This window comes from Eretmochelys imbricata, chromosome 8 (genome assembly GCF_965152235.1).
Source record: "Eretmochelys imbricata isolate rEreImb1 chromosome 8, rEreImb1.hap1, whole genome shotgun sequence".
Taxonomy (NCBI): domain Eukaryota; kingdom Metazoa; phylum Chordata; order Testudines; family Cheloniidae; genus Eretmochelys; species Eretmochelys imbricata.
In genome coordinates, this window is record NC_135579.1 from 85211550 (window position 1) to 85234082 (window position 22533).

Genomic DNA, 22533 nt, shown 5'->3' on the forward strand with positions numbered 1-22533 from the left:
GCTTCCGGGCCGGGGGAGGGGCTCAATGTGCCGCGTCTGAGAGTCGATGCCGGAAGAGGCGGGGCGGGATGGGGGAGGGTCTAACAGCCCGGCCCGCGGGGGTGGGCGGGGCCGGGGCCGGGGCCGTTGCCCTGGGCTGGGGTGCTGCTGCTGCTGCTAGCTGAGGAGGTCGGCCCGCTCGCCCGCGAGAGGTGAGGCGGCCGCGGGAGGTGGGGGCTGGGAACTGAGGGGGGCCTGAGGGCAGGGCCGGTTCCCAGCGGGAGGGCGCGGAGACCCCGCCGCCTCTGGGAAGCCCCAGGGGGACCCCTGCTCCTGCGCCCCCCCGGGGCTTCATCCCCGTGTCCGGGCCGAGCCCCCCTCGGTAGCTGGCTCCAGCGCCCCGTGCTCGGGCAGATCCCAGGCAGCGCCTCACTGGGGGGGCCACGGCTCAGGCACGGGGGCTCCCCTCGCTCTTCCCTCTCGGGGCGCGTCCTGTCCGCACGCCGCTGACGGCCGGGGGCCGCGGAGCGCAGGGCCGGGATCCCCGGGACGGCTATTCCCGTGTTCGGGCTGGTGTCTGAAGCGTCGGGGCAATGGCAGGAAAGCCTGGGGGGAACAGCTGTGTAACGTAGGCCGGTGGGTTGGGTAGACCAAGTCATCGGATCTAGCGCTTTGGGCTCTAGCATCGGCTCCGTGGGCAAGTCGCGTAGATAGAATTTGAGTGCTTAAAACTAGGCACCGGAATGTGGGTTTAGACACCACAAGGAAACTATGAAAAAGGCTTTGAAACTAACCCACTGCTCCACTATGAGATAGGAATTGATACCATTGTAGAGATGGAGCAACGGAGGCACACAGGTGTTAAGGTCAGAACCTTCTAATGTGAGCACTTACTTTGCTGCCTGACTGAGTGGCTTCTAAATCCACTAAAAGAAAAGGAGCACCTGTGCCACCTCAGAGACTAACAAATTTATTTGAGCCTAAGCTTTTGTGAGCTACAGCTCACTTGCTGTAGCTCACAAAAGCTTAGGCTCAAATAAATTTGTTAGTCTCTAAGGTGGCACAGGTGCTCCTTTTCTTTTTGGGGATACAGACTCACACGGCTGCTACTCTGAAATCTCTAAATTCACTGTAATGCCTTACTTTTATAATGTTTAAAATGACTATCATTTAAAATCTATTTTGCTGGACCTGCCTCAGGAAGGCCAACTGTACAATTTGAGAACCAGTTTTCTAGAAGGACTTAATATCTTAATATGAGGATCCAATCCTTCTGAAAACTCTTTGGGTGGTTTTAGAGACAACAGCTTATATGTTATCAGGTGTAACTGGAGACAGTCTCTCTTCTCTTAATTGGGAGACACAGTACTTTAGCAAATATAAAAAACCTTCAAATATTTTATGGAATATGAAACATCCAGGCTTTTTGAACTGGGATGTTTGGATCTGAAACAATAAGCCAGTTTGGAATAATGTTTAATAATCTACAGGGACACCATTTAGTTGTTTGAGTGTGGTGTTTCTTAAATCAATCCTAGTTTTCAATGTAGGTCTGAAAATTAGACAGGAGTAATTCTGAACCTTGCACCTGGGAATGAACTTTGGTTTGAAAGTATAACAAATACACTTTCAACAGGGTATAAATAAAATCTAGGTACAGTCTTGGAGCCCTATGTTTCCATCTCCCTTATGTGGACCCCTGTTATTCAATTAGAACTTTTAGGCCCTAGGCTGCAAGTGAAATTGCAGTTATGATTAAGAGTATATGTGCAGAATTTCTACACAGAAAATATAAAATTTGTAGTGTTCTCACAGTGTGCGGAAGAGACATTTAGTGAGCACACAGGTAATACTTTAAGAACTCTGTGAAGTCTGCTAGGGAACTCACTGCAGATTTAATTTATCTGGGAAAAGTGTAAATAGGCACTATAGAAAATTCTTAAATTTGGGTTTGTCTACACATGAAAATTATTCCAGATTAACGTAGGCTGTGAATGTAAAGACCAATAGCTATTCCTGAATAACATTATGCATTGGTATCAGAGGGGTAGCTGTGTTAATCTGGATCTGTAAAAGCAGCAAAGAGTCCTGCGGCACCTTGTAGATTAACAGACGTATTGGAGCATAAGCTTTTGTGGGTGAATACCCACTTCATCGGATGCATGTAGTATTCACCAACGGAAGCTTATGCTCCAATACGTCTGTTAGTCTATAAGGTGCCACAGGACATTATGTATTGGTGTTTCTTAATCCAGTTCCAAATAAGATAATTTGGAAAAAGACACTCTTATTCCAGAATAACTACTGCATGTATAGATAAACCCTGAGACGAGAGAACTAATGAGAATTAGAGGTTCTCAAACTCCCAAACTGATAAATACATTTTGCAGTGCCTATGGAAGCAAAACAGGGTCTCCAATGTCCTGGACTATGGTAAAATAAAATAATTTGCAAATAACAAAGCACGCGGGGCACTTCCAGGCTGGGGGAGAGGCTCAATGTTCATACTTTTAAGTTTAGAGGATTAAAAGGCAAAAAGAGGAGCTTGTGATTCAAGAAAATATAGTAGAACCTCAGAGTTATGAACACCAGTTGAGCTGACAGGTGAATTATATACATACCTCATGTGGAACTGGAAGTACCCAGGCAGGCAGCAGAGACAAAACAAACAAATACTTGTACAGTATAGAACTCTGTTAAAAGTAAAATTCTAAAAAAAGGGAAAGTTTTTAAAAAAAAAAAAAAAAAGTTTGACAAGGTAAGGAAACTGTTTCTGTGCTTATTTCATTTAAATTAAGATACAGTAGTTAAAAGCAGCATTTTTCTTATGTACTGTAAAGTTTTAATGCTGTATTAAGTCAGTGTTCAGTTGTAAAGTTGTTTTGAAAGAACAAGCATAACGTTTTGTTCAGAGTTACAAACACCTCGAGAATGGAAGTTGTTCATATCCCAGGTTGTAGTGTATCTATCTTGAACTACTACATTTAGCTTCTGTTTATCACCAGAGTTTGTGTGTGTGTTGTAGAACCGTGGCGAGGGTTTTTGCTATGTGGACAGAGGAAAGTTTAGATTTTAGAGGCAGTATGGAGGAAGAAGTAGCAGTGTACCATGATGGCAGTTCACTCTGCAAGGTAGTGAATGCTTCATAGCTGAAGGCATCCATGAGCCTTACGGTTTTGAGATGATCAGCATATGGAGAAGCAGGCCCAATATTTCTGTGGTCACTTTTTTTAAAGATTTTTTTTATCCAATTTTTTTTCTGTTCCCATGCTCATAACTTCAAAATTTCCTTTGAGAATATCGTGGTGCAGTGTATATATTAAAGCAGGTTTCAGAGTAACAGCCGTGTTAGTCTGTATTCGCAAAAAGAAAAGGAGTACTTGTGGCACCTTAGAGACTAACCAATTTATTTGAGCATGAGCTTTCGTGAGCTACAGCTCACTTCATCGGATGCATAGTCTGCTGCAGTTTCCACGGTATGCATCCGATGAAGTGAGCTGTAGCTCACGAAAGCTCATGCTCAAAAAAATTGGTTAGTCTCTAAGGTGCCACAAGTACTCCTTTTCTTTATATTAAAGCAGTTACATCTTTATTATACTGGAAATTTTAATTTAAACCAATATGATGAGACAATGTTTGGAAAAGATCACTGCTTCAGAGAGAAATTTTAATTTCATATTTTCTATGCTGTGTGATGAGACGTCAAAACAGTAATGAAGCTGAGACAGCTCCAGTAAAATAACCTTTTATTTACCAAATATGTGCTATTTCTTACATACAAATACTATAATAGGATTGCTTAAGTAGTACCATGTATATAATAACTAGAGCTGGCTGAATTTTTTCAGCAGAGTTGTTTTCAGTCAGTAGTACAGTATTGTCTAACTCAAAATGTTTAGCGGGAATATGTCAATTTTTGACAACTTTTGATGTGGAAAATGTCAATGTTTCACTTCTATAATGCTGAAATGTTTTATATAGTCTTTGTTATTTTAAAACATTAATATAAACATTACATAATATTTATGTGTATTTGATATAAGCTAAAAGAAAAAATGTTGACAATTTGAACCATTTTTTTTATTTTGGAATTTCCCACAGAACAGAAATTCTCATTTGTAGCTAGCGCTAAACCATGCCTGTCTACTGGGCTGTGCTCAGTACAGAGCTAGCACTTCTAGCTTGGGCCCTGATTCTACATTCAAATTCCAGTAGATGGATGGTGGGCCTTCATGCAGCTGCAAGAGTTTGCCATTGTAGCTCCAGTTACAAAACTGGGGCCTTGGTTATTCTGTTTTGTGGCTTAACTTGTCCTTTCTGATTAGTGTAGAAACAGGGCGTTTAGGCGTTGCTGTATTTTATCCATTTGTATAGTAAACCAAATATATGGTGGTGTAAATTACCCTTTGGAAAATTGATGTAATGTATATGTTGAGGAGGAGGGCTTGGGAAAGTGTAAGATTGAGTACCCCTCTAAGACTTGGACCTTTGTCATGGTCCAAAGGAAGAATTATCTGTCTGACTAATGTACCTTTGCCTTGTTTTTCCCACATTCTTGTCAGTGTATGCTTTCCTTGATGATCTTAAAATAGTTCACAGACATGCATAGTCAAGCTAGCTTTTAGATACATTAACTGTACTCCTCAGGATACATATGTATTCAATTTTTCTGGTTTCCTCGAATATATTTTAATTCCCCATTGTATCTTTTATTTTTGAGGGCTTATGAGCAAGGAGCTTTTTGTTGTCTTAAATAACAAGCAGAAAGAGAAGCTGGAAATCTACTTTTTAGACCCTGGCTGAATACTCACTATATGACCTGTTTTTTTTTTTTTAATAAGTGAAATTGGAAATTCATTTTGTAAAATGCAACCATGGGTCCCAAAGTACAATGTATTTCCCTCAAGATGTGATGGCATGATATCTAATATAGGAACTACTGCACTCATATTTTTAAAGTAGTTATTTACATGTTTGATTCACTTTAAAGCCCACAGATTCCCACAGGAGATGGTGGTAACGCTCTTCGTTTGCAAGATTTGTAAGATGAAAGACCATCTTTTCTTTGAAAAGAAATCAGTAGTGAGCCCCTGATTTAAACGGTTGTCTAAAAGTAGGGTGTGTGTTCTCCTCCCTCTGAGGTGAAAACTGGATTGTGAAGTTAATGCAATATTTTCTTATCTTCTGACATTCAGATCACTATGGCAACTGGAAGAAACGTGATGAGAGCTGTCAAAGTTTCTGAATTTGGTGGACCTGAAGTGCTTAAGCTCCTGTCAGATGTCTTATTGCCGAATCCAAAAGAAAATCAGGTGGAAATGATAGCTGTAAACTAAGATAATTGCACTGAATGGTAATGACTTGAATATGAACTGAGTGAGTGTCCAAAACAGAACCATCTTCATTCTGAATATGAGTAGATTGAACAGCATATACATAAATAAAGCCACAGGCATCAGATTTAACTAATTTGTTTTGTTATTCTAATGCAGTCTATATATCGAATACAAAAGACTTTCCAAAATTGTTTCACATCCATATTAAGGGCTCTTTAATAGTCAAGTCAATTGCTTTAATAATACGAAGCTGTTAATGCAAAATTATGGTGATTGTAATGATATGTAACAAATAACATTTTCTCTTCAGGTCTTAATCAAAGTCCATGCATGTGGCGTAAACCCAGTGGAGACATATATTCGTTCTGGTGCTCATGCTAGAAAACCACCTTTACCTTACACTCCTGGCACAGATGTTGCTGGAGTAATTGAAGCTGTTGGGGAGCATGTAACTGTATTCAAGGTATTATATTCTGTTTCTTTTTTAATTGATGGCTTATTCTTTCCCTACATTATTGTTGCACTACTTACTGCTACCTCTATAATTTGTGGCCTGTCAGAATTTCCTCTGGGTTTTGGGGACCTCTAATTGGCCGTTAAAAGCATGCAACCAGGTCAAATTAGTGGCCCTAATCCTACAAGCTGCCCTGGAGGGCTGTCCTTTACACCCATACAGAGCCCCATAGAGATCTGTAGAGTTTAGCACTGGTGCAGGAGCCTGACTACATGGTTCTGCTTGCAGGATTGGGGTTCTGTTTACTGGTCCAGAAACATTTTTAAAGCATTGTAGGCGCATTATAAAAGTCAAGATTGCTGTAATTATTGTCATCATCATCCTGGACTGACAGGAAGGACCCTGAAGTTATTTTGCTGATAATTTTAATATTCAGACTTAAAATGAAGGGGGGAAAATACAAGATGTATCTATTGATAACAATGTTTAAATACTGAACTTCTGTCTCATAGTGGTTATATTTCACCCGCTGTCCTTTGGTTAAACAATATCTTCTTGGGGAGGGGGAAAAGGTGGGCTCTTAAAAGATAAATGTATGTGGGGTTTTTTTAATTGGCCTTCTCTTTTATTTCCTTACAGGTCAGTAAGATTCTTGGCCAAAGACTAACAGCAGAATATGTATTGTTTAAAAACTGTATTTGAGTAGAGAGCTGGGATTCTCCCATTCTGAAGTCAGATATGACAGTTATTGAGGAGACAAGAGCCTTGCTGGCCTGGAGATGGAAAATATGACAGAGGTGTTAACTTCAAAAATAAACAGAACACTTTCTGTTTCAGCAGATTGACAGCTCTATTTTCTTTGCTTTTAGTTTTTCATGTAAATTTTGGCATTTTCTGCTTAAACTGGAGGGAAAGAAGATGAGAGCAATAGTTGCAGACAAACAGCTTGAAAGGGCTGAATAGAGGAGCCAATCAGAATAGAGAGATTTGTATATTGATGGTATGTAAGAAATAGCCACATAGCAATTATGCAGATCTTGGCACTCTGGCTAATAATAGGTGTCAGCAAATCAAAGTGCAGGGATTTATGTGCTATGCAGGTACTAAGATAATCATACAGTGAGTTTGAAAGTCAGACACCCACAACGGGTCAGAATGTACAGAACTGAGGAAAAACTGTACAGAACATGAAATTACCATGTTCTAAGAACTGGGATGTGCTATATTCAGCTCACAACCAGTACCAAAGTAGTTGATACTCCGTAGCTGCCAGGGCTGGAAATAAGTGTTAAACACACCCTGTGTGTTTGGGATGTATATTGTTCCCTGTTTCTCACAGCCCATTTACTTGGTGATTGTGTGGAGGTTGTGATTTTTATCCTGTTGAAGGACTCCAACAATAACTGTTACCAATAACTATTCTTGTTAAGAATGTATAAATCTCAGGCTTCAAAAACTGCCGAAGTTCTTTTCATAAGCTTGTAAAATGTTTGACATTTTCCTTGTGGAGTCCAGCTGGATGAATTCAGGTTCATTAAGGATCATCTTAATCATGCAGTAGCCTTGTGTGTGACAGTATAGAACCTAGGATGTAGTCTATACACACACCTTTTGAAATCTGGATATACAAAATTGTGTTACATAGATTTCATTTCCTTGATTTTTATAAAATCCCTCTACCTGCTTTTTGGGAAGGTAATCACGCACACACACACACTTTTACAGAAGTGTTACATAAAAAACTGACTAAAGTACTTGGAACTTGTGTCTAAACCATTTTTATTTTTTCCTGCCAGAAAGGTGACAGGGTTTTTACTAATGGTACCATCTCTGGTGGCTATGCAGATTATACCGTTGCTGCAGCGGACACAGTCTTCCCCTTATCAGATAAATTAAACTTCAAGCAAGGTGCTGCCATTGGAATCCCATATTTCACTGCTTACCGTGCACTCTTCCAAAAGTAAGATGCCAAGCTCTGTTTGTATCTTCTGCTTTTGAAGACTTAAAATACAAACAATAGAGCAGACACTCCATCCATAATAGCCAGTTACATGGCTTAACTTTTCAGGGCACACTACAAGGCCTATTTTATCTCTCACTTTCATAAAGAGATGAGAGACTTTTTAGGTAGGGTAGTGATGGAAGGAGGACTTTGGTGGGGATTCTGTTGGAGGGTTAAATTAAATGTGTTGCCTACAGTATTGTCAGGGAGTTGTGATGTGAAGGCAATTGACTGTCTTTTTCTTTTTAAGAGTGCATCTGGGGTGCCCAGAACTGGGAGCGGCACTCTATATAATAAAAAAGTGTATACACCGAAATAAATGAGTCAATTGTTTTCCTCCTCCTACCCCTCTTCACCTCACCTTCTTAAGAAGGACTAGATAGGTTATGCAACTGCAACCCCTTGGTTTAATCAAGAAGCAGAAATTATGACTGAAACAAGTCCTATCTTTCCATCACCTCTGTCTTCAGGAGATGTTGGCAGAACTCCTACTAGCTCTAAGTATTTAACCCTGCCAATAGCCATGGTATTGATTAATAAATCTGTACTCTAGTGATAGGCAAGAGTGTGAGAGATCAGGACTGGGAATCCAATCTAGATCAATACGTAGAACAAAGCATTGGACCATCTAGTTTATCCGTTGAAAAAGTATGGGTGGATTATTTTAAAACCTGGAAGACTAAAGTTGAAGAAAATGTTGTTTTGAATAGTAGGCTGGTGTTAATACACACCTATACCAACCATGAAAGTGGTACTCCCATTGTTATGGCTTATACCTGTATTTACATTCAGGAATGAGAGCTTTTAGCAACCAGGAATTATTAAAAGAGATAAGACCCGATTCTCCTCTCTAATCCCAGAATGAATCAGGACTAACTCAGTGTAAAACTAGAGAGGAAAATTAGGCGCATTGAATGTGATCTAAAAAGATTTAGATTTAATTCCTATAATCCAACTACATATCATGGCTGGACAATGGACAGGATCTGCTAAAATTATAATGTATTAAATAGTTCAATGTCTGTCATTTTGTCTTCCAGAGGGCATGCCAAAGCAGGGGAAACTGTGCTAGTCCATGGGGCAAGTGGAGGAGTAAGTATTTTGAAAAGCCTTAAATTAGCAAGTATTTTGTATATCTATTTTTGTGACAAATAGGCAAATAATTATCATGAAGGCTCTTTACACGTAAAGTTAAATCCTATCATCCAGAATATAACAGCCTGAAACTGCACAAATGACCACATGTGGCCCGAAATGCTGATGTCCTATGAACTTAATTAAATCATATGTAGGGCATCCCATGGTGTAATCACAAAGTGGAGAACGGTCAGAAGCTGGTTCAGGAGCCATACAGCTAGTCTGCCTAAGAGAAAAGCTAAAGGAAAAGTTGCATTTTTAAAAGTTAGGCAAACTGTTCTTAGTTGTGCAAGAAATGCTCACTGGCTGGAAAGGGACTTTCTGTGCTGTTTCTCACCCATTAACTGTAACGTAGCTAGAAAATGGGAGATGTTGGAGATACCTGAATGGACTTTAAGTTTTCCCAACTAGCTTCTGTATTTACAAAAGGCTAACCTTTGGCTCTGCTGAATAAACAAGAAGGCTGAGGTAGAGTAAGAGGGAATAGTTAAACTTTAAGTGGCCACATCTCCCCTTTCCAGTGGCTGGAAAAAACTATTGTGAGCTGGCCAAGTTTTGTTGAGTTACTCGGTTAGCTGCAAAAGGCTGAGTAGGAAAGTCTCACATGAGAGAAAACTCAGTCTTTTGTAATATATTAGACTAGAAGGACATTCATCAATATGTTTTTTCTTTATTTTCATAAACTGAGTTTTGATTTTCTGTTCCCACTTCTTTTATATGCTTCTGGGAACACACATGTTTTTGCTTTACAATGGCATGGACCACAAATAAGATTATCCTCTATGGATTTGCAGACTGTTACAAAAACACTTGCAAGTGCAGTGAGAAGAGAGTAGGCAAAGGGGTACGTACTAGTGATAAGCGTGGATGTTTGTGGTACGTCTTTCATTGACATACACTTCTACGATTATCCTTAAATCTTACATTCTTTTCAGGTTGTTCATTGAACAACTTCTGGATGTTGAGATAATCTAGTCATGCCATATGTTAGTTTGAAATGTAAATGTCAAAGGTGACTTCGGTTTTTCAGATAGGTCAGTTGATAAGCGCCTGGCAAGAGTGATGGTCATGAGGATTTATTATGGGAAAGGTAGTTTGTTTACTTTACATAACAGTCCTCGATGCAGGTCTCATTAGCAGAACCATAAATCGCAGCAGATGGAGTTCTGTTAGTAACAGAAATGGAATGAGGTAGTTTGTTACCAATAGAAGAGAATAACATCACTTAAATTAGCCGAGGAAGTGTCTGTCTGCAGGCTGGTCAGGATAGATTGTAGAACCTGTCTTCGCAGGAGGCACAAGTTTGGGAGTAACCCCAAAAGAGAGGTAGAGTTTTGTGCATACATGTTCTTCGTTCCTCTTTTGCATTCCCCATACCATGTAAGCAGTAGTTTGAGCCAGCTGAGACTGTGAAGCCTACTTGTCCTTGGGCACTAACAAGACTTTACGTCTGCTTGGCACTAATAAAACACCTCTCACCACCAACTGAGATATAAAGCAGGGATGAGAGGATGTGGTGGTAGGGAATGCAGATGTTTGTTTGGCAGGATCAGTGTCTGACCAGACTTCCAGTGGTTTTACTTGCTGCCTAAGAATGGAGGCTCATGTGCTTACTTCCCCCTCCAAAATTTGCTACCCTCTGAGGCTTCCCTGCTTGGGAGTTTTCTCTGGGGTCCCCACAATATCTGGCAACTACGCTTTGCAGGCCTTCCTTTGGCTTTCTGAAACTGGAGTGTGGCTTCTCAGGACCCAGCAGAAGGGGCAGTGAGACTAGGGAGTCTCGTCTGTTTTTGGTAGTGTTGGGAGCCTGGGAATGAGATCCTAAATGGACCTCTTCTGCGGTGAAGAGTCAAAGTTGTGATACGTTATCTGTGGTATATGGTGATCATGTTAGTGGTTTCTGTCTGTGGGAAGAAAAGATAATATGTACTGTTACATGGCTTAACTTTTGACTTGGTTTTGTATCAGGTGTGTTGTGTGTGTAGCATCTTTACTAGTACACAATGTTGTGTGTGTGAATGTAAATCAAATATCGGATAGCGGTTTTGAAAAAATCAGAATAATGTTTCAGTAATGCTGGTGATTTATGTTATGCATAAAAACGTATTTTAAGATAATTTGACATGTAAAGTACTGAGTTTCTGATAGGTGATATTTATATTAAGAGTGGGAAAATAAATGGTAAAGGGAAATGTAACTCATTTTTCCAGGTTGGAATAGCAGCATGCCAGATTGCCAGAGCTTATGGTTTAAAGGTTTTAGGCACAGCTGGAACTGAAGAAGGAATGAACATAGTTTTGAGAAATGGAGCCCACAAAATGTTTAATCACAGAGAAGCTGATTACATTGATAACATTAAGGTAATTTACTACCAGATTGAAGGTTTCATAACTCTTCCAGCCTCTTTCTTCTTCCAGTAAAATATTCAAAATCCATTTTGGATTCTATTAATTATCTTCCTTTTAATTGACTAGAAAACATACTATAGATGGCAATTCTGTGCTGGCATCCAGATGAACTAGATAGATATTTTCTTTTTGTAATTTTTATGAAATGAAACATTCGGTAAACAGCTCTTTATATTTTTCTTTTGAACCAAGATTAGGGTTCTGTCGGAGTCTGCCACTGGAGCAAAGTGTACACAACCTTTTAATTTCTGCTCAAAGGAGAATTGTTCATTTTAAAGATATGGATACCAAGAGTACTAAATCATAACTAAGGCTGTGATTCTTTCGGAGGTCACGGAAGTCATGAATTCTGTGACTTTCTATGATTGGTGCAGCTGACTTCAAGGCCACCTGAGCAGCTGGCCCTGAGGCCAGCTGCTCGGGCACCCCATGGCCAGTCACACCTGTTGCTGCTGGAGAGACCCAGGGGAAGCATGGGGCCAGCTGGCTTCGGGGACTGCCTAAGCAGTGGCCAGTGTGGTTGGCTCCAGGGACTGCCCAAGTAGCGGTCCTGGGGGCGCCCTGGGGAGGGACCAAGTAGCGGTCCTGGGGTGGCAGTCAACCTCCAGCACTGGAGCAGGCTGCCCTCTTCCCCTGCAGCAGAGGCCCCCCCAGAGCAGTGGGCCCCAGAAGTAGAAGTTTAGTCATGGGTATTTTTGGTAAAAGTCATGGACAAGTCACGGGCCGTGAATTTTTATTTATTGCCCGTGCCCTGTCTATGACTTACCAAAAATACCCATGACTAAATCTTAGCTTTAATCGTAACTAGGGCTGTCAATTAATCACAGTTAGCTCACGTGATTAACTCAAAAAAATTAAGCGTGATTAATCGCACTGTTAAACAATAGAATACTGATTGAAATGTATTAAATATTTTTGGATGTTTTCTACATTTTTCAAATATATTGATTTCAATGACAACACAGAATACAAAGTGTACAGTGCTCACTTTATATTTATTTTTGTTTACAAATATTTGCACCGTGGGGAAAAAAAAATTGTAGTTTTCAATTCACCTAAGTACTGTAGTGCAATCTCTTTATCATGAAAATTGAACTTACAAATGTAGAATTATGTACCAAAAAAAAAAGCTGCATTCAAAAATAAAACCAATGTAAAATTTTGGAACCTGCAAGTCCATTCGGTCCTACTTCAGCCAATCGCTTAGACAAACAAGTTTGATTACCAGTTGCAGGAGATAATGCTGTCTGCTTCTTGTTTACAATGTCACTTGAAAGTGAGAACAGGCGTTCACATAGCACTGTTGTAGCCGGCGCCACAAGATATGTATGTGCCAGATGCGCTAAAGATTCATATGTCCCTTCCTGCTTTAACCACCATTCCAGAGGATATGCGTTCATGCTGATGATAGGTTCTGCTCAATAACGATCCAAAGCAGAGCGGACCAACGCATGTTCGTTTTCATCATCTGAGTCAGATGCCACCGGCAGAAGGTTGATTTTTCTTTTTTGGTGGTTCGGGTTCTGTAGTTTCCATATCTGAGTGCTGCTCTTTTAAGTCTTCTGAAAGCATGCTCCACACCTCGTCCCCCTCACATTTTGGACAGCACTTCAGATTCTTTAACCTTTGGGTCAAGTGGTGAAGCTATATGTAGAAATCTCACATTGGTACCTTCTTTGCACTTTGTTAAATCTGCTATGAAAGTGTTCTTAAAACAAACGTGCCGGATCATCATCCAAGACTGCTATAACATGAAATATGTGGCAGAATGCAGGTAAAACAGAACAGGAGACATGCAATTCTCCCCCAAGGAGTTCAGTCACAAATGTAATTAACGCATTATTTTTTTTAACAAGCATCATCAGCATGGAAGCATGTCCTCTGGAACTGTTGGAAATGGGCCATCCTGATTATCACTACAAAAGGTTTTTTACTTCTGCTGATAATAGGTCACCTTAATTGATCACTCTCATTATAGTGTGTATGGCAACACCCATTTTTTCATGTTCTCTCTGTGTGTGTATATATCTATCTTCCTACTGTATTTTCCACTGCATGCATCCGATGAAGTGGGTTTTAACCCACGAAAGCTTATGCTCAAATAAACTTGTTAGTCTCTAAGGTGCCACAAGTACTCCTCATTCTTTTTCCTCTGGAATGGTGGCCAAAGAATGAAAGGGCATACGGCATACAAATGTTTAGCATATCTGACACGGCTACAACAGTGCCATGTGAACGCCTGTTCTCACTTTCAGGTGACATTGTAAACAAGAAGTGGGTAGCATTATCTCCTGCAAATTGTAACCAAACTTGTTTGTCTGAGCGATTGGCTGAAGTAGGACTGAATGGACTTGCAGGTTCTAAAATTTTACATTGTTTTATTTTTGAATGCAGCTTTTTTTGTACATGATTCTACATTTGTAAGTTCAACTTTCATGATAAAGAGATTGCACTATAGTACTTGTATTAGCTGTGTTTCCTATTTGCTTTACTATCTCATGAAGGGAGGGAGCATTTAGAAACTCAGATCCCACCAAGTCACAATATGATGAAGATAGATTTTCAGAATTGCATTAGATATGTCAAACTTAACATGTTGAAACCCCAGGTTACCTACAGCCTGTGAAATATACACAGACATCCAAATGTGAACTTTTTCAATTGGTTATCTCTTTTTATATTCTGTGTAGGAATTCAGTGGTGTGCAGGGAGTTGATGTGATAATAGAAATGCTAGCTAATGTTAATCTTGCCACTGACTTACAACTACTATCACCTGGAGGAAGGGTGATGGTAAGTATTTTCTGTCATTGCCTTCAAATTAAGTTTATAATTTGTTGAAAAATGTTTGGATTAAGTGTCTGTTTTTTTTATTTTAAAACTTTTTTGTATCAGATCGTGGGGAGTAGAGGTCCAATTGAAATAAACCCCAGAGACACTATGATGAAAGAATCCAGCATAATAGGAGTTAGTCTGTTTTCTGCCACTAAGGTAAGGCATTTTTAGTTCAAAGAATTTACTTGGATGAGCTATTCTATTAACTTATAAACTTTTAGTTTAAGCAAATTAAATGTTTAGCAAAATAGCATAGTTGGGTTTGATTTGGAGTGTAAGGGTACAATTTTATTAGATTATATACATTTTATTTTTCTATATGGACACTTAGAAGTTTTAAGAAATCTCAGAAATGTAAAATGCATTTAATTGTGAAATTTGGATTAAAACTTTGTATATACATCTAATGTACTTTAAAAATGCACATGACTTACAGTAAATACTATCTTCACTATACAGAAGTTGATGTATGAATGTGAAACAGCGCTGCTTGCTGGTATAGAAGCTGGCTGGCTTAAACCTGTAGTTGGCCCTGAATATCCATTGGAAAAAGTGGCAAAGGCTCATGAAGACCTCATTAACAGCAGTGGTGCTTTGGGAAAGATGGTACTCCTTATGTGATAAGTCACGTAATAAAGTTTCTTTCCATTTATATCCTGGCTGTTCTAATTACATCCTTGCCTGTATCGTTCATTTAGCATGTTTTACAAAACATAGGGTTGATCACAGATATTTTATGGTAATAGCAAGTCTAATTTAGACAGGGAGGATGCCTTAAATGAACATGCTTTTTTATGTAATGAAAAGCAGAGTGTCAGATTTAAGCTTCTAAGTACTCTTCCCCTCTTCCCCCATCCCCAATTTGGCTGACCTGGAAATTGTATCTTTTTCCTTTCTGCGTTGGTCTTGTCACTGATATCTGTTTTGTCCTATCCAGGCTGGAGTATTGTACAATACTGTACTTATTGCTTCCCTTGAATACTACAGGGAAGCTTTAGCTAGTGCAGAATGTGACTTTCAGTCTGCCTTTTAAAGTGGAGCGACATATATGTGTAAGTAGGGCTCCATGTGTTCTGTAGCCACAAAATATGTTGCTATTCAGCATCTGCCACAGAAGTGTGCTTTAGAATCCAAACTTCGATTTTACAATCATTAACTTTCTGGCCCTTATGATTGCTAAGAGCCTCCCAGATGTGAACTGAATGTAAACAGGGGTAGCGTTGTATGCCTGAATCTGACTAAACAATATCCTGAGAGGTGTAATTGACCAAATTATCCCAATGGGATGGAGACTGTGAAGCCCAGTGTCATCATTCATTATTTTACTACTGATCTCATTTTAGCAGAAATAGCCAGATAATGTGCTGATTTCTTGCTGTTGAAAGGGAGGGCAATGAGGAGTTCAATCCCCTCCCTCTTTCTTTTGAATTTAAAGTCAGCTGTCTCATAATGGGAGGGAAAGAGGAGCTGCCTCCCTCTTGGGTGCCAAGAATTCAAGCTGTCTTTCCCTAATCATCAGTCCCTTTCATGGATACCAAAATATGCAGCATATTGAAAATGTGACCACTCTGTAAAACAAATTAATGTACTGTGAAATGAGGAACTCTGTACTGATTGTATTATTCTTCATATCTAATACAATAAAAATCTCAATTTGTTAATCTGCAGCAGAAATTTGCGTTTGCCACACCAGAATGCTATAGAAACCAGGGGATGTTGGAGCAGAATCCAGGTCTAGCTTGCCTACATTTTGTAGTCCTATTTGATGGTCATTCCATGAGTAAATTCAATCTCTTTATGTTGTGGTCCAGGACAAGTACTAATAATCAGATATGGCTATTTTGATTAACATATGGTTAACTGCTAGTCAGTGTTCTCGGTTGGCAATATCAATAAACAGTAAACAAACTGTTATACAAGTGTGGATTTGTTTTTGCTTGCTTACATTTTTGTTGTTTTCTGTTACCACATTCCATATTTTATTAAACTAGTGAACAGAGCAAAGAATGGTCCTCCCCATTCCTCAAGGACAGGCCCACGATAATTTAATCATGATACGAGCACGTGTTTTGGATCAATATACTCCTATCCTGGGGCTAGTCCACTAATGAAGTTGGTAGTACCATGTTGTCCGTACTCTCACATTACATGCAAATATGAAATATTTTGGTCATTGGTTCTAAATACCAACAGATCTTGACATGGATTCAAACCGTATAATCTAGTTCTTGATATGCCAGAAGAGAGTCTTACGCTAAAAATCTGCACTATTTTCTAACATTTGGTGTGTAATCTATTTTGAATTCCATAGGGGTGAAAGTAGCAACATTTGTTTTATGTGTATAATACAATTATCATTCAAATGACAGGAAAAACATTTGTTACAGTGTATTACACTGGAACATTGCCAGTTGAAAGCTGTCACTGAGATGGTATCATGGCTCACCAAAGGCCTTTCTTAGTTTTGAGGAGCCTACAGTAAGTACAGTTAGCTGACATCATTTATACCTGTTCTTTGGTTCAGTGCTCTTCCTTTTTTAAATGGATTCCCTGCCAGTGTATCTGTGTAGGCTCTTCACGCATCCTACTGTGAAACAAATAAATTTCATATCCAAAAGCTACCATTTATATTTGTAACTTTGAATCAAGGAAAGGGTCTGTGATAATTAAAACATTGTTCGTCTAACAGCATGTTTTACCCATTTTATTGAAGACACAAGCAAATAACAAGCTAGTTCACATCACTTCTTTTGTTCTCACCATCCTTTTAACTGTTTATAGGCCTGTGAAGTGATTCAGCAAAAACCCTCTGGGTTAATCATTTGATAACCTGTGTCTGTCTGGGCAAATTTCATGGTTTGGGCAATACACAACCATTTAAAACATCAGATTGTAACCGTGTTTTCCAGGTCATGGAACTCAGAATTGTGGCCCCCAATTCATCGTTCTGCCTTCTAAGTAGCCTCTCCCATCTTGTCCTGTTTGTAAGCCTGATTAATTCATTTGCCAGGGACAAAGAAGTGCCTCTGCACCCTTTCACAGTGCTCCATGCAACTTTCTGGCCTTCTTATTAATCTCCGCTAAATGCAGAGTAGATTACACTGCTAATATAATTAAGGGTGTTCAAGATATAATCCAAGTAATATAAAACAGAATGTGTTTGTGATACGTGGACGTTCACATCTTAGACTTTAAAGTACTGTTTGATATTACAGGAGCGTCCCTTAATGAGATGATTTCCCAATGAACATCAGATACTATTTGACCTATATCAGAACATTTCAACCAAGGTTAAGGAAGAGTTCTCATAATTGCAGTCTGCTAGTCTGTACATTGGTGAGTATTGAAAGGTCTCCAATAGAAAGGAATTTGTAGCAATTCCACTGTAAAAAAAAAAAAAAAAAAATCTGTTTCTGTTTAGACAAATCTGAATTTGTCTGGTTCAGCCCATCTTGACTTAACTCTCCCCCCTCCCCGACACCCTTCAAAACCATGCACAGTTTTCTCTGAAAGCCTTAAAGGATAGTGGTCCCATTACACTTTTGTTTCCTGTTCTTCGATTTCTTTGAATCGCCACTCTTTCCTACAGAGGCTTAACTTACTCTAAAGTAATATAGAAAAACTAATGAAACTGAATCTTCTAAAACGTCTAAATCTCTCCTGCTTTGGGGGAGTACTCGTTGAAATGGTTTGTTGGTTTGTCCTCACAGCTCACTAAAATAGCATATGTTTGATAAACCTATAATTCATATTTCTTTTCAGCATCTTGATCTGTAGTTAACAGGTGCTTAAATTAATGCACCACAGTTATCTGAGGGTGTGCAATTGGGGAAAAGTAACCCACTGACTCATTAAGTCTCCACGGCATGGAATTATTTAGCTGTCTTACTTTAGCTTGTCATGAAGGAACAGTTGCCCTCATTTCAGAAAGTCAGGCGTTATTAATATTGAGCTGTTTGACTTTCTGATACCTCTCATTGAACTGCTGAGGACACCTGTTTTTAAAAAAAAAAAAAATCTTTGCTCACCAGATGTTTTTGCAGTCTTGCTCTAAGTAATTGGAATCAAGCTTTATTTGCCAAGCTGCAGCGGTATCAGTGGTTTAGAAGAATACTGGATATGTAAGCACACAAGTCATTTGAGCACTGGGCCATTGTGTAATCAAGAAGAGCGATATGAATGATAACCAATGTCAATCATAGGCCTCTGCCCCATTCTCTATTCAAATGAGATTTGAAACAGCTTGGTCATTAGGGCTTATGACCAGGTGCCTGGGACAGATTACACTGAGAGTACCACTTCAGGGCAGACTGCAAGAAACAGGGCACACAATCCCCACAAACTGGGGGTTTATTCTATAATTAGATTCACCAAATCATTAGCAAAAGAGCTTCTGTAGCACCACACTGATTAACAAGAAGCCTAACACAGTCCCTTTTATGCATTCCAGCCCTGGGCTCCCATCCAGACAAACAGGTCTAATATAGTGAGAGGTTACTGAAAACCTAATACACCGTCTGTGAAGGTCTACTCATCTCAAAGGATCAGCCGCTTACATACTGACATGGAGGGTATCTCGGATCTTACCTAAATATCACACTGTCAGAAAATCCTTAGTCAAGTAACTGAAGATTTTTTAAAGAAAAGAATAGTTCTAAATGGTTAATAGATAATAATATACATACAAATGATTGCAAAGTCCTTATGTTTGTAGCAGTGATGGAATAGACTGCTGGCTTGCAAAAGTCTCTCTGGTAACTTCCAAAAGATTGGATGGTCCCTCAGTCCATTGTTCAGAATACTCATTTTAGTGTAAATCCGCAGTCCAGAGAATTGGTACAGGAATGAGGCAAAATGGAGGTGTCCCAGGTGTCTCTTATATCCTCTGCCATGTACATGGAAATTCACTGTCCCAAACAAAGCCCACAGCTCCTTTGTATGGAATGTATTCGCAAAAAGAAAAGGAGTACTTGTGGCACCTTAGAGACTAACAAAGGTGCCACAAGTACTCCTTTTCTTTTTGCGAATACAGACTAACACGGCTGCTACACGAAAACCTTTGTATGGAATGTTACTGACAAAGATTGAGTCTGAGGTCACATGTCCATGTCACATGTTCTTACATCTTTTGCCGAATCACAGGGGTGGCCCTTGGCTCCTTGCTGCGGGAGGCAGCTGCAGGAGGACTCATTGAAGAGCTGATCTCCCTCCATGGTTCATCAACATTGGGCTGGCTAGACAGGATGTAAAACTACCTTGTAGGTATCACCCAAGAACAAAACACATGTCTGAGATGCAAATAGTCATTACTTCAGGTACAAAGATGAAACATGCATATAGGTAGGATTAACATACTTAGCAGATTACTACTTTTCTATTGATATTTTACATGACTTTATATAAGATTTGTTGCAATTGTGTAACAGTGGTAGTAACAGTGATATAAATGGTCATCATCAATCATACAGCATCACAGGGCTGTGGGGGCCTAACTATTTATTTTAAACCTCCATTTCAGAAAGTATACTAGACGCCTGTGTCTTGATTTCTCCACTGCCTAATCACTCATCTCTCTGCAAAGGGAGCTGTAGAATGCTATCAGATCAGAATGTGCAAGGCAGTGAAGAATCTGGCTGCCTACTCATTTTCCAAGTGTAGAGAGAGGCCTTGCTGTAGTAGTGAAGTCTATTAGGAGGCCTGATTATCTGTTGCACTGCACCTTGTATAGTCATTTACACCAATATAAAGTGCGGCCAAATCAGAATGACAGCATTTTTTGTGCCCTTTCTGCAGTGGTATTAATGACTGCAGTAGGTGAAGGGCAACACAGAATTGGTTCCTGGGGCTCTAACAATATATATCATGGGAGAGCACAGCAATACCTTGCTAGCCATAAGAGTATTTTAAACATTTCATTTTTAAAAAAATGGTTTCTCTGATTTTTTCATTGTAGACAGAGAGGGCAGAGTTCAGAATCAATGCAAGTGAGTACGACTCCATTGATTTAATCTTGCTTCCATTTACACCAGGACTGAATTTGGCCCAGTGCTTGCAACAGACTGAGCTAATTAGACAGTGCTAGCTAATTTAGTCAGAACATAAGCTAAAGTACAATAATCCCTCTGAACCGGTAAAACTGTAACTAATAGCAGGTTTCCTTGTAACAGATGGAACGTCATCTGTCAAGATTTCATATTTGATACAGGATAGAAATTTTTGGTAAAATAGAATTATTGGAAAGTCTGGGTCACGCTCATTAAATTTTGGGTCCAGTGAGGATGTGATAAATTACTTCAGGCACAGTCCAAAATCAACCCAATGGAAAGCAAATTGGCATCCAAAAGGACAGTTCATATTTGTCTAGATTAACTTTCCCCAGCTTCGGGCTAGAGATGTTTTCATATGGTTGATTCTACGTTCATCTAAATTTTTTTCCTGACAAACCTTATTTTCTTAAGATCATTGTGCTCTTGGTTTCTTTATGGTAGATTGACACACAGCCATCCTGGAGAGGGGTTCAAACCTTTAGATTATGAGGAGGTGTAATACAGAAGACTTACATTTGAGGGTTTGTGGGATTTGGATCACTGAGGAGCGTGTGTGTGTTTGCCATTTGGTGGAGCACAGATTTGAAAAGATGGAGAGGATGGGAGCTTGTCGGGAAGGCAGCTGGTGCTGTTGGCCTGAGACGGCATCCAGCTCCAGGACTTTGGAAGTGCTATTATAAGGGTTTGTAAAGCTGGCTTCACAGTCCCTCGCTTCCCCTGTCCCAGAACTGAGCTCTGTATGTTTGGGGAGCAAAGTCAGATAGAGGCAATGCTGGATGTGGTTGAAGCAGGGGCAGAAATACTGCCCCCGTTCTAGTTACCTGGGAATTTTGCTGCTCTCAGCTGGAATGTTTACAGTAAACGAAGTGTGAAATAACTTCAGCTGAAGTAATGAATTAATTCAGCAGTAGAGCAACAGCTTGAATTACCTGTTTCACCTATAAGGAAAGTCCAGTACAAAAGTTCAGCATTTGAGGTGTTTGATTAATTTAAATCTGTATGCACATTTTGCTATGCCTATGTAATTTTACTGGCATATATTAATAATAGGCTAGGGAACCTGTGTCCTAATTTGCTTGGAAATGTTGATTTGTGGTTATGTTGGTGACATAATCTTTAAGAAATGCATGGTGATGATTCTATGACATGGTATATTGAAAGGATGTTTGGTAGTGAGTTTTGCTGCCTGACTCGTTTCTGTAATAATACTTCTTATAGTTACAATGCTTCACAGGTTCAAAGCATGATTTATACATTAACTGAGTAGTCCCCACAACACCCCTGAAAATGCAAATAAGTATTATCCCCATTTGACAGAGGTGGAAATTGATGCAGAAAGGTGAAGTGACTTGTCCAAGGCTACTCCGTGAGTCAGCAGAAGGTCTGGGATTAGAACTCGGCACCTCTTCATTCCCAGCCCTGCTGGTTTCTCTGGATTACACTGGTTTGTGAATATTTTCAATTTGTAGGAAGAAAATGAGCAATAATTTATTGATACCAGCACAGAACTTCTCTTTTGGTAAAACTTTCATGAGAAATGGGACTTGTTTCAGGACATGCGATAAATGGGAAATGTGGTTTGTAAGTTATCATGTCTTGTCTGGCAATATTCCCTAAACCAGATTTGAATCAGATAATTTTATCTTTGTATCCCTTTTATGCCACTTGTGTTGTGCGATTATAAGATATTTCACATTGAAGTGACTTTCTGTTTTGATTATAGCTTGTATTTTTATGTGCAAGCATAAGTTTCAGCTTATCATAGATAACTTATCTACATTCAATTTGCATAATCATTTCATATAATTATTAACCTTGTGAAAAGTCATGTTGTAGGTTAATAAGTTTAGATTTTATTTGGATTAAGTGTGTGTGTTGTTCATGTCCTGCTCTTAAAAAACATAAGGTTAAAGGACTTAAATTTCTTACGGCTATGGTAGATTTAATGCATTTTAAGCAATTTCTTTTACAATATGCACTGTTAGATACGTTGGGCACTATTGGGTCATTAAAGCAATTAGTTGAGTTCACTGCATCCATTGTGCAATAGTTCTAATGCCTGGGAAAAGGATAAAGAGTCTTTTTAGAGTTAATGATTTCTGACTAATATTTCAATGCTTCTTTTTGGAAATGCTTGGAGGAGGATAGCTGGAGGTTCCAGGTCACGTTCCTCAAAGGTATATAGTATGTCACTTCCCCCATTTTGCACCCTATGTGTTGTTCTAGAATGCTGTGCAGATGCCCAAAGGAATAGAAGGCTGCTCATTCCACTTTGCTTTCAACTGCAATGAGGAGCTTCTGCTGTACTCAGTCTGAATTGGAAGGTGTAAGAGAAA

General features: G+C 39.5%; 1 protein-coding gene across 5 annotated transcripts; it reads left to right on the forward strand.

The window, feature by feature from the left end:
• The first annotated feature begins 82 nt into the window (after nt 1-82).
• On the forward strand, nt 83-14802 carry CRYZ (crystallin zeta). Of its 5 annotated transcripts, none has more exons than XM_077824089.1 (9): nt 83-191; nt 5175-5291; nt 5626-5778; nt 7566-7729; nt 8812-8863; nt 11119-11268; nt 14007-14108; nt 14211-14306; nt 14610-14802. In XM_077824089.1, exons 2-9 carry the CDS (start codon nt 5181-5183, stop codon nt 14769-14771), a joined length of 990 nt encoding a protein of 329 aa, XP_077680215.1. In that variant the 5' UTR covers nt 83-191; nt 5175-5180; the 3' UTR covers nt 14772-14802. The 5 variants fall into 5 exon arrangements, with proteins under 5 accessions (XP_077680215.1, XP_077680214.1, XP_077680216.1 ...); XM_077824088.1 differs by lacking the exon at nt 83-191 and adding an exon at nt 702-845; XM_077824092.1 differs by lacking the exon at nt 83-191 and adding an exon at nt 6409-6566 and having other exon boundaries at nt 5221-5355.
• Nucleotides 14803-22533: the final 7731 nt, after the last annotated feature.

Bases quoted from the DNA above. Each gene is read 5' to 3' on its own strand.
- CRYZ (XM_077824088.1), top strand. From the start codon at position 816: ATGGAGCAACGGAGGCACACAGGTGTTAAG. The intron at 5,292-5,625 runs GTGGAAATGATA...TTTTCTCTTCAG, and splicing joins CGAATCCAAAAGAAAATCAG to GTCTTAATCAAAGTCCATGC. The intron at 14,307-14,609 runs GTAAGGCATTTT...TTCACTATACAG, and splicing joins GTCTGTTTTCTGCCACTAAG to AAGTTGATGTATGAATGTGA.